The sequence below is a fragment of the Antechinus flavipes genome, chromosome 4 (assembly GCF_016432865.1).
Source record: "Antechinus flavipes isolate AdamAnt ecotype Samford, QLD, Australia chromosome 4, AdamAnt_v2, whole genome shotgun sequence".
Classification (NCBI taxonomy): Eukaryota; Metazoa; Chordata; class Mammalia; order Dasyuromorphia; family Dasyuridae; genus Antechinus; species Antechinus flavipes.
The window spans coordinates 140469351-140481784 of record NC_067401.1 but is presented as its reverse complement, the minus strand read 5'-3'; the positions used below and the strand labels follow the sequence as shown (position 1 = coordinate 140481784).

The 12434-nt window shown below is 33.4% G+C and overlaps 1 protein-coding gene across 3 annotated transcripts in view; it reads left to right on the top strand.

The window, feature by feature from the left end:
- Positions 1-12434, top strand: part of GPATCH8 (G-patch domain containing 8) — a 105405-nt gene that overhangs the window by 36402 nt on the left and 56569 nt on the right. For 2 of the 3 annotated variants that reach the window (XM_051994847.1, XM_051994846.1), the window contains exons 1-2: positions 6025-6099; positions 12210-12227. Coding sequence is in view for 1 of the 3 variants with exons in the window: in XM_051994844.1 (XP_051850804.1) it covers positions 6025-6099 (75 nt within the window). In the remaining 2 variants the exon portion in view is untranslated. Of the gene's footprint in view, positions 1-6024; positions 6100-12209; positions 12228-12434 lie in introns of those variants that run through there. The other variant, XM_051994844.1, reaches the window with a different exon arrangement.

The following is a 12434-nucleotide window of genomic DNA, read 5'->3' as shown; positions in this document are numbered from 1 at the left end:
TTTGTATATACCTGCTTGTATAATAAGGTCCTTCATTAGGAATGTAACTTTCAATTTTTCAGTAGGAAATCTCTCTCATTTTGCTTGATGTAATTTCTGAGTATGCAATTCAGGGAAACTTATATCATTAAGATATATAATTCTTCTCCCATGGCTGCATATCTTGGAGGGGGAGGGGGACCAAGCTCTATGCCTCTTGCCTTTCTCTTTCATACTCAATTTATTTTTGTTCATATTAAATTTTAAGTTGCTCTTTTCAAGGTCAGTAATGATCTCTTTATGCTAAACCCAGTGACTTTTTCTTTACTCTCTTATCCTTCTTGACTTTTCTGCAGCATTTGATGAAGTTGATTCCTTTTGAATACTCCCTTATACCTGGTTTATTTTTCTTTTCTTTTTTGACATTGGCTTCTTCTAGATCTACCTTATTCCTGTCGAACCATTCTTTTCTCCATTTTCTCTGCAGGGTTACTCATATAATACTTATTTATGGGTTTGTACCAGTGTTCTATTTTGAACACTTCTTTATACCTTTTCTCTTCGTGTTTTTAGCTCCCATTTGTTTAATTATTGCCTCTGTGCAAATAACTCTTAAACACCTAGCTATATTTACGTGGATATAGTTATAGATTGACATGCAAATGACTCCCAAATATCTAGCTGTGTATGTGAATATGATTAAAGGTGTAAATTATAATTTATATGTCTATCTCATTTTTGCCCTGAGCTCAAGTCCTGTATTTTCATCCTCGTTTTTGGATGACCTTTTCCCTTTGTCCAGCATCATTAACTAAACACATCCAAAACAATTCATGGTCTTTTCCCCTAAACCCACTTCTCTAAAATTCCCATTTTTATCAAGAACTTCACCGTTTTCCCCAGATTTGAAGCACTGGAATCATTTTAATTGTTTTCATTTTTAAAAATTCTCTTTTTATTATGAACATAATTATCAATAAGCTTGAGTATTTTTATTTCTAAAGAACAAAGCATTGGAACTCATGTCTAGTTTTTAGTGTATTAATAATAGCAGAGTTTCCTTATTTGTATCTTCATCTGAATTTTGTTTTCAATGTTTTATTAATGCTACTTTCTCCCCCTTTCCCTGTTCTTTCCCCTTATTTCCCTCCCTCCCACTTTTCCTCTGTACTTTCCCTACACCCACCAAATAGGAATCCTCCCTTATAAACACACACACACACACACACACAATGTTTATTCATTATTATTGCCCTAAGGTCATAATTCTTTTGTCCTTTTGATGTATTATTGTAGTTACCAAGTAAATTGTTTTTTTCCTGATTCTGCTTGTTTTATTATGTATAAGTCCCTCTCTCTTTGTGAACTACTCTCTGCCCACTTTTGTTAACTCTCTTAATGATTCGTTGTTGTTTTCTTATCTCTTATGCTTTCATTCTGAGGCTTTTATCTATGGTAAATTTCCAGTAGTAAATCCACTCAAAAGTGATCCTTGGTCTAGAAAAGTTTAGATTAAATGACTTCTAATTTACTATTAGTTACATCATGCCTCCCCCAAGATATGCTTAACACCTAAAATCTTATCATTTTAGAGATTGATTGATCTTTGCTAAGAAACACCTCAGCACTCTTTTAAGTTGCTCCTCTAATTGAAGAGCTGGAATGAATGGAGCAATGAATTCTTTCCTTTATGTTTCCTTTATATAGAAGGCTCAGATTTCTTCATTAAATTTCATTCACCATTTACCTTTTTGCTTGGTTTTGATTCCCTGAACATCATTCCCCATCCCTGAGCACCCTCTGGCGCTCACCTCCATCCTCCCACCCCTTCCTTAGTTTCTTTTAGTTTGCAAGCTTCTTGAGGGTAGAAAATATATTTCTTTCTCTTACTGGTATCCTAGCACTTAACCATGGTGCCTGGCACATCATTGGCTCTTAATGTTTATTGGTTATTGACATTCACTTTGTACTCTTAACAGTTCTTTGGTACCACTGGAACATAGATTGTCCATCATATCCCATGTTTTTTAAAAATAACATGACTTTTTTGACCTCTTCCTGCAGCTAGACCTTGGTCCCTCAGATCTCTGGGCTCCAAGTTGGGAGGTTTCACCTTACCTTGGAACCACCCCACCACTCCTTAAGTATCTCCAAGCCATGCATATACATTGTACTTTTTGTACCCTTTAAGTTTTCTTTATGTTTTTACTTCCTGTATTATAATATTTATTAAATGATTACTTGGTGCCAAGCATTGTGCTACATTGTGAGCTCCTCAAGGGCATGGACTATCTTTTACCTTTGTTTCCTAAGTCCTTTAGCAGAAAGCCTTGTCATAATAAACTGGGAATACAAATACAAGCAAGGAAAACAGACTCTACCCTCAAGGAGCTTACCTTATAATAATAGCATCATTTCATATAAGTCTTCCCAGGTTTTTCTGAAACCACCTATAGCAGGAGTTCTTGACCTTTTTTTTTTTTTTTTTTTGGCATCATGGGTGCTTCTGCCCAGTGAAATCTGTGTACCATTTCAGAATATGTATATTTAGAATGTATAAAATAATTCTGTGAGGGGCACCAGCCCTGAAGTCAGGAAGATCTGAGTTCAAAATCACTTAACCCCAAATGCCTGAGCATGCATAAATAAATAAACTTAACCATATATAGGGTTGTAAAGGAAACCAATTGGTATAATTATGAAAACTTTTTTTAATGTTCATAAGTTCCAAGTTATTAACTCTTTCACTTAAAGTTTGAGTAGAGGAATAACATGATTAGATCAATACTTCAGGAAAAAATCACTTTGGCAAGTCAGAGACTGTTGCCATAATTCATGCCCATAGTGAACTAGGATGGTGGCACTGACAAATAGAAGTCGTGGGGCAAAAATGGCCAGGACCTAGAATCTGTTTGAATATGAGGAATTGAGGAAAGTGTTGTAGTTTTGAGCCTAGGTAATTGGAAGGATGTTGAAGCCTTCCACAGAAATAGTGAAGCTTGGAAAAGAGGGCTAGGTTTTAGACTTAATGAGTTTTTAATGAGTTTGAGATGTTTGTGGGACTTGAGCTAAGGAGAGAGAAGGGGACTGCATATATATAGATTTAGGGATCTTCAGAATGGATTTTCTGGAAAGGCTCAAAGAAGAAGCTGAGCTCATCTGAACAGGTTACCTCTTGACCTCCCATAATTCCCCTTCTCCCCCTCTTTCCCCCCCAGTTCTTTTTGAGTGATTGATCCCAAGCCAAACTGAGGTTCATACAAAAAAACCTGAGGAGCCTACAGGAAACTCCTCATTTCTGCCATTGCCAAATAATCGGGTCCTGTGCTGTGGACTAAATGATATAGTAAATAGGGAGATCACCGAAATGGCAATCTCTGTAAGTAATTTGGATAACCTTTGTATCTGTTTCCTAATCTATAAAATGGGGTTAATGATATTTTCACTACTTACAGACTTGTGATGAAAGTGCTTTGTAAACTGTATATATTTACATCTTACATATTATATTATTTCCAGATTATAAAATTCAAAAGTACATAAGCCAGAAAAGTATGAAGTGCAGTTCTGTAGTTTTTGTTGGTAAAATGCTAGTGGTCACATTTCTGGGGTGCCCAGTATTTATTTATTTGTTAAGACCTAGAAAAGACCTATTCCTGAAAAACGAATTACTTTTTGTACTGTTAGGTGTCAGCAAAATTAATAGCAACAGGCAATGAGTGCTCTAAGAAGTAGTGTCTATAGAGGGGAAGGTGCAATTGAATTGAAATTGAGAATATATATATTCTGTTACTTTAATGCATTAAAAAAACTTTTAAAGGGTTAGTGCTGGGAGTGAAGTCCTTCTTTCTACCTGAGTTGATTTGATAGAATTCTTTTTCCCTGTCTCTTTCTTAGATGGTTTATTTTTGAGTAAGAAGCATTGAACCCTCCCTTTTAGCAAAGTAAAACCATTAACATTAAGCAAAACAAAACCTGTAATGTATAATTGCTGTAATCTATTTTACCTCTCTTCTGAGAGGAGGAAAGTGTTTCTGTTCTTCAAGATTAGAATTGCTCTGTGCCGTTAATCTGAGACTGGGCCTTTTTAGTGTTGCCTTTGTTTACATTATTGTAATCGTGGTGTTCTCTTGGTTCTTTTTTCTAAACTCTGTCATATATCAATCTTTCTCATTTCTTATAGTGCATTGTATTACATTCATATTTCATAGTTTTTTTTTGGAAACTTCTTAAAAACAAGTGGAAACTTAAAGGTGTACTGTTAATTCTTTTATTATTTTTATTTGGAAAGATTAATTTCCTTATGCCATTATAGGACAGTGGTGACAAACTTAAATAGAAACTGATCCCTGTTGTCTGTTTGTATTGTTTTTAAACATATTTCCCAGTTACATTTTAATCTGACTTGGCAGAATTTGAATCTCACATACATATACCAATTTTTTTATGATATATTTCTAAGAATGTATTGCAGAGAAGAAATGTGACATAAACCCATCCTGTGAGCTGGATCTGGAAGGAATTTTTTGCAAACTTTCCTCTTTTTAGATCAAATAAATACCATCAGAGATAAATGCCTTTTTAAAAAAGTTAAATAAAATTATTGAAATATAAATTAATTTTTTAAAAATATTGAATTAAAAGAATTTTGGCATTATGTAATTTCTTATTAAATAATACAACAGTTGTGGAAAGTACATTAATTTAAAAAAATTTTAAATAGGGCCCTCGTACTCAAAAATGTTGGGAATCATTGGTATTAAAGGAAAGAATGCTCACTGTGAGTGAATATCTGGAGACCTGACTTCCAATTCTCTCTGTTATTAATTGGACTGTGAATTATTTCATCTCACTGTGATGATCTATTAAAAAACATTATTTTATATCTAATAAGATGTTTTATTTATAAAACAAAGGAATTGGCCTTGATCTCTAAGGGTTCTTCTAGTGCACAATTTCAGGATTTGATGGTTGATATCAATGATTCTAGCTTGCCTTGACTTTATTAGGTATTTGCTTAGCTATCTATTCAGGAAATTTGAATGAATTTTTAAATAGACTGAGAATGACAAAGAAAGCTACTCCCCCCCAAATAAGAAAATAGATCACTTTGCATATTTCTTTCTAGTCTGTCGCTCTAAAATTTCAAATTAGAAATATAAACTAGAAGTAGCTCTTGAAAATATTACTAGTTAATACTATTTCTGGTGGTAAAATTTTTTAAAAATTACAGTAAATTCTCAATTCTTAATGGCCAAAATTTTGTTTTCTTTGAATATTTTACCGTCTTCAGATCATAGATTTTGAGTGATAAGTTCTAAGTTATCATATATAAAAATTAAAGCATACCCAAAGAAGAGATATTAGAGGGAACTTCATTTTTTTTTTTTTTTTGATGGATGAGAGGGTCTTTTTACTTGGAAAGTCCTCCATGAACGCAAGCAAAATGAAATGTATGACATACACAACAATAGCAATGTTGGGAGATGATTAACTATGAATGACTTCATTATTGTCAGCAATACAGTGATCCATGACTGCTCTGAAGGACTTATGGTGAAAAATGCTACCCATATTTAGAGAAAGAACTGATTGTGCCTGAATGCAGATTGAAGCATCCTTTTTTTCTTTTTTCTTTTTCTTTTTCTTTAGGATTTTTCCAGGGGAGGGAAATCTGTGTTTTCTTTTCACAACATGACTTTTTGCAAAATTTCATATGGGCTTTCTTGGGGGTGCGGGTGGGGGATGGAGAAGGGGTGAAGGTAGGGAGGAAGGGAGAGAATCTAGAACTCAAAAGTTTAAAAATGTTTTTTTTTAAATTGTTTTACATGTAATTGGGAAAATAACATATTTTGAGAGTTGAGAGTCCAAATAGCATGTTTAATTTTTTTAAAAAGCTCTAACTTTTGCAGTTTATATTTTCAGATGTCTATATTCTAAAAAGAAAAAAAATAATCAGCAGGCTAAAATTACTTTTTTGGAGTAGGAAATAAATTTTTAAAATTTATTTACCTTTTAAAGATAACTGTAGCAATTCTCCTACAGGGTAATCACTTCGATCAGTATGAAGAAGGACACTTGGAGATTGAACAAGCGTCACTAGACAAACCTATAGAATCGGTAAGATGTTCAGTGTTTATTTTTTGGGCCATCAACAAGCTAGATAGCGTTCGGATGGTATTTGATGTGAATGCAGTTAAAATTATGGATTGTGGCAGTGTAGAGTTGCTGCTCTCTAGTCTGGTCTTTAATTGGGTTGGGGGTATAGGCTAGTATTTATTTTGGTTCATAATTTAAAGCACTTACAAATTTTTTTTTTAATGACAATGTATCATTTTGGCCCATATCAATAAAGGTAGCAGGATTTAAGCTCTTTTTCTCTTCCCTCTCCCCTCCTCCCCCTGTAAATTTAAGGATTAAAATGTATTTTGATCCTTTTAAATTTTTTATTCATTTATTTACTTTTGCTTAATTAAATTACCTTGTATAGAATGATGAGCTATATAACTTTCCTATTGAAAACAGTAAGGGATGGTATATTTGTATTTGTTGGATTAATAAAATCCATATAATTGAGAACAGAATAGCTGAGTATTTTTATTTTGTATTTTCCCCCCATACCTCCCTGCTTCATTTTGGATATAATTTAATCCATTTCAAAACAAATGAAGTTTTTTTCCCTAGTTTTTAAAAAATTCTGGATTTTTAAAACTTCGTTTGAATATCTCATTGTTGCCTTCCAATGCCATAAAACATAGAAAAACATCTAAATAATGTCAGCTCTCAATATTGGTAACAAATAGGTTTAGCCTCATTCTCAACAGTGTAGAGTATATGTGTTCAGTTGTTTTTCAGTCATGTCTGACTCTTCTCAACCCCGTTTTGGGTTTACTTGGCAAAAATCTTGGAGTGATTTGCCATTTCCTTCTCCACCTCAATTTACAGATGAAGAAACAGGCAAATAGGATCACACAGCTAATAAGTTTCTGAGGCCCAATTTGAATTCAGGAAAATGGCTCTTCCTCACTCCAAGTCCTATATTCTCTATACTGTACCATTTAGCTATTCCTGGGAGAGTACATAGTAAAACTTTTAATGGAGTAATGAATGGCACAGCATTAACATTTTCATCAGTCCTGGATTTTTTTCTTTTTAAAGACTGAGATTATCATTTTTCAAAAGAAAAAAAATTAGTTATTCTGTATGATAGCACTATAGTGTCTAGTTTTTCACAAAACTGCAACATTAGCAAAGGATCAACATGCATTTATATTCCTACTTAGGATTGGTGTTGTGTATGTTTGTGTGTGTGTTTAGATGTTTACAGAAATTTACACAACTTGGGGTGTTCGACATTTTTCTTCCACAGCAGTTGGCCCATATTAGCTAAGCAGCCATGATCTGGTTTGTATTGCACGGTCTGCCTTTTTTTTTTTTTTTTTTTTTAATTTAATTTAATTTTTTTATTTCTTCTCTAGGGTTTCTTTTCTTCCCACTTCCCTTCTTATTTCTGTTCTTCTGGTCCAGTGAACACTGCATATAGTACCTTCTGTCTTAATGTGCTGGCATGACGCTAGTCTTAGGCATGGCAGTAATTGATGACGCATGTGATAATGCTGCAGAGGGAGAATTCACATCCGATGTGCTAAATATCCTATTCTTATGTTTTGAAGTAAGATTTTTAATTGACATACCAAGCCCACTGTAAATTTCATAAGAAAGAACTAGCATTACTGTCTTGTTCTATGCCACCCTGGAAATCATCACCAAGTTATTCAAATGATATCTATATCAGTCTTGCACTTAGAAGAAGACCCTCCCATTTGATAAATGTTTTGAATATACATGTTAATGGGTTAAAATTTAAAGGATAGTTAGATGAGGGAAGTCTGGGCATATCTGTAATGCAGAGTTGTTTAATACCTTAAAATAAGATTTTAATTCATTGAAGGTTCTCTGTCCTGACCACAGCTAATAACTGAATTTGCAGCCCTGAGTATTCATTATTAATATGCCCATTTTAACTGAAAGATTTTTTTAAAGTACTAAATCTCACAATATTTTTAAATTTGTAAAGGCTTCTTTTAAGATTGAACATTTATATTGATTGGAGCTTACTTTCTCTCTTGTCCTGTGGCAGGTATGGCTAATATTTCACCAACCACAGTTTCTTTATTAAGGGGCCAGTTTGTTTTTAAAAACATTTCAGAATTCAAGACATGAATTCTAGGTCCTATAGTGAGGAGAGGAGCACTTTCAAATGACAATCCATTGAATTTCTGTTATTTTAAGGACAGAGGTAGAATGGTATGCATTATTTATAAATTGGAATTAACTTATCTGTCCAAATAACAAAAGGTATCATATTTTAACCATTACAAAGAAATATTGACATTTCTGAATTCCAAATTCTCAGTGATAGCAATAATGATTATAACCATTATGCTATCTTGGAATTCCCAGGGACTGATGGTATTGTAAAGCTTGGTGTTTATCTGTTGAATTCAGATCTGTCTCTGCAGCAATATCTATTTGAGAGGTGCTGATTATTTTGCTACAGCATGCAACTCAAAGGTGGCTGGAAGTATGCAGGTTTGGGAGTCTACAGATTACAAGGTCCTAAAAGTCTAGTGAATAAAACATTTTCTTTTCCTTAAAATTATTCTGCAATATCTGGTAACCATGGAAGACTGTGCAGTTTATGTGTTTGTGAGTGTAGAATGAAGGTCTTGTTGTTGCTTTTTTAAGAGAGTGTATGTGAAGCAAAGCTACCCCAGGTTGGGAATAAAAATTCAGAAGTGTAATAATGCAGTATATACCTTTGGATAGCTTCTAAAGCCTTACACATTCAATCATTAAGATGTTAGATCTTTCATTTTTTATAGTATAAGAAAATACATAATAGGCAGTTCTGAATTATTTCACAATCTTTGATTAAAGGGTATCCTACCCCTCCTCCCAAACACATTTATAAATATCTCTAGTAAGGTTCCAGATGACCTTTATAGAATAAGTCTTTAGAAAATAATTAAGATTGCTTAATAGGTAATGTAATTATCTACTTTGAGTTAAAGGGATCAAAATAAAATTCTAAAGATAAGACTTTTATATGCCAGTTACTAAAAAAATAACTTGAAATCTTGATTTAAAAAAAAAAAAAACAGCCATCAGTACTATATGGACTTCACATATTTAAAGTTGATATGCAAAGAAAAAAAATATTAATTTGATCTAAAACTATAGTTTAAGAGTGCTGGAGCCATTTGAATCCCACAGTGCCCTTGAATCTATATTTTTCTCAATTCTTAAATGATGTCAGAGAGTAGAGCCTAAATTAAACTGTCATTGTACAAATTAAATTGCATATCATCTGTTAGTTTGTACTTGGATATATTTAACTTACAAAATTCTTTTCCCAGAGCAGTCAGGTTAACTGGAACAGTCTTTGAAAAATCCATGAAAATCCTTAGACTCCAGTTTGCTTCTTGGGGAAAATGAGCCTTGTCTATGTAGCTAGAGTTTTAAGAAACTATATGCAATTGAATTTTATCACTTTAAACTTTGAAGTTTGTTTTTTGCATATCTTTTTGAATCTGTGGACTCCATTAACTCCAAAGTATATTAAGACTACTGACTTGACATTTAGCAGTAGCCATATGTGGATTGCACTATAAATAATGTGCTTCTTGGAGCTGAATGGTGTAGCATTACTATTTGGCTTTTCTCTCTAGTCTTCATTGTGTCATCTGTAGTGAGCTCTAGGTTTTGTTTTGGGAATCTTTTACAACTTGTTTTTTGCATGGGTTCACCCAGTAGCATCCAGTCCTTGCTTATGAATTTCTCAGTACACAGTCAGCAAAGCTTACAATCCACTCAAGAGGTTTGCCTATTTTTTTTGGCGGGGGGAGGGCTCAGTTTTGAAAATGAGCTAATTAAATTAAGCTATTTGCTTAACATCAATGTGGCTATCAACTGAAATAGAATTTAATATGGAACTAAGTTGAGCTTATTATTTACCTGTATTTGATTTTACTTGGTTTATTTGTTTTTTATCATTGACACTTGAAATCAGACCTTCATAAATTTTGATTCATATTTTAGCATCTCCCCAGAGTTCCTGTTGCATAGATTGGTACTGTTAAAAGTGGTCACATACAATTTCATGGAGCAAAGTGAAGTCCTAAGAATTTATCTCTTGGAATATAATTTACAAACAGAAATACTGAATAAATGTTTAAAGAATTGAGATTGCATTATGTTCATTTCTGGTATTAAATGATAATTAATTTTTTTTTTAATGTAAGTAAATGCTTCATGCTTTCAAGAATTTTCCCGAGTAAATTTTCTTATTTCTCCTTAAAAACACTGGCATCTTTCCTTAGAACAATCTCCCTCTCCCTTCCCCATATAAAAAGGCATGAAATAAGGAGAGAATATGAAGTAAAAAATAATATAAATCCATTTATGCAGTGGTTCAGAAATGCAAAAAGTAGGGACCCACCAAGATGTAACCAGGATGTAATCATGAAAAGAGTTTGGGATAAGAATCCCAAATTCTGTACCAGCCAGTGCTAGAAGTGTTTATGGTCCACTTTTCCTAAAGTGACATTGAACATGGATTGCCAGCATCCAAATCATATATATAGATAGTAACACTAATGAAGTGTGAAAACTGATCTGCTCCATGGGATCCTGTGAAAAACTGACATGGGGAAAACATGCATTACCTGCATTATCTTAGTTATCACATTAGTTAAATAAGGAAGATTTCTTTGCAGATAGAGTCCATTCAGAATGTAAGGCTCTTGTGAGTAGAAATTGTTTCTTTCTTTCTTTTTTTTTTTTTTCCTTGTATTCCCAACCCCTATTTCAGTATCTAGAGTACTTGGTCATTGATCCCTCAAATGTACTTAATAGCAGCTCATCACTGCTCTTTACTAATCACAACCTGTTTGCACAATATTTGTGTCAGACTTTCATATTATAACCTTAATTTATATACATTATGGAAGTTTCTGATAAAAGATTTCTAGTCCTTCCCTATAACACAAGATAGAAATCATTTCCCATGGAACTCTTTCTAGGTTGCCCATGGGGATGATAAAAAGCTTCCAGGTTTAATTCAGCCATCATCTCTTAAGCTTTTTTGTGTTCAAGAATTATATTATGCTCTGGAATACAAATACAGAAATGAAACAACCGCTTTCATCAAGGAGCTTATATTAAATGCATCCATGGGAAATATCTGGGATAAGATAGAAACATAACCCTTCACATGGTAGGTAGATTAATAATAAATTTTTTTGTAGAAGCAGAAGCTGGGTAGAGGGTATTATTTACCCTGTCATAAACATAATGACTTAAGTGAATACTTGAGAGAGATAGTCAAGACCATTACATGCTAATGGCTCCATCATTTTACCTGTCCAAAGCCTGCTGGGTCTGAAAGCACTAACAGTACATGGTTGCTTCTCTCCTTCTGGGGTATAAAAAGAGCCATGTTGAATACTGACTCTCTTGTCAGTTCATTTCTAATCCTGGTCTTCCCCAGCAAGAACGGATAATAATTCTGGGTGAAAGGATTCTGGGGTGAAAAAGATTAAGAGAAACTGTTCTTTCTTATTTGGCCTAGTTGTATATATATAAGAAAATTGACACTAGGAAAATGCAAGGAGAGAAGTAACCTATTCTGCTATCATTTCCATTGCTTTCATGCATTCAGAAGGAAATGCTAAATATTGGTATATATTGACATTTTCACTCCAGCAGTTTCATTGTCTTTTCAGACCTGGAAAAATAGACTTTTAAGTAAGTAGAACACATTTTTTTTTCCTATCCTAAAATTTCTTCATTTGAAATTTTACTTTAGAAAGCAAATGCTACTACTGTTATGATAACAGAAATCCTTATATCCAAAATTTTTAAAGAGGTCAAAGCCATCCTCTTGAGTGGTTTGTAAAAGTGGTGCTAATGTGTATAACCTTCCTAAAATTTTCTTTTCCCTACTCTTCTCCCTGTAACATTTGTTATTCCCTTCACTGTGTCAGTCACAACATGCTGCTCTTGAATCTCTCAGCTGGTCTTGACTCGTGAATTTACTTTATGCTTTCACTCTTCTTTAATAAATACATTACTTGCAAGCAGTGAATTGAAAACAAGACAAAAAAAAAAGACCATTAGTGATTGGACAGTTTCTTACTTTGTGTTACATTTAACTGTTCTTTTGACAGCCCAGTTTTTAAAGCCAGGTTCGTATGGAAATGCTTTCACTCCACTTGCACTGCTTTTGGAAATAGCATACTGCTTCATCTGTCTGTTTATTTTAGTGCATTCATAATACAATACAGTCAGCATAATGTCTCATCTCCATTTAGCAAAAGATTGTCATTTTCTCTTTTTAAAAAAACAGCAATTTTTGTCAGCATTGCTTAATTCCTTAAATCCTGGTCAAGTAG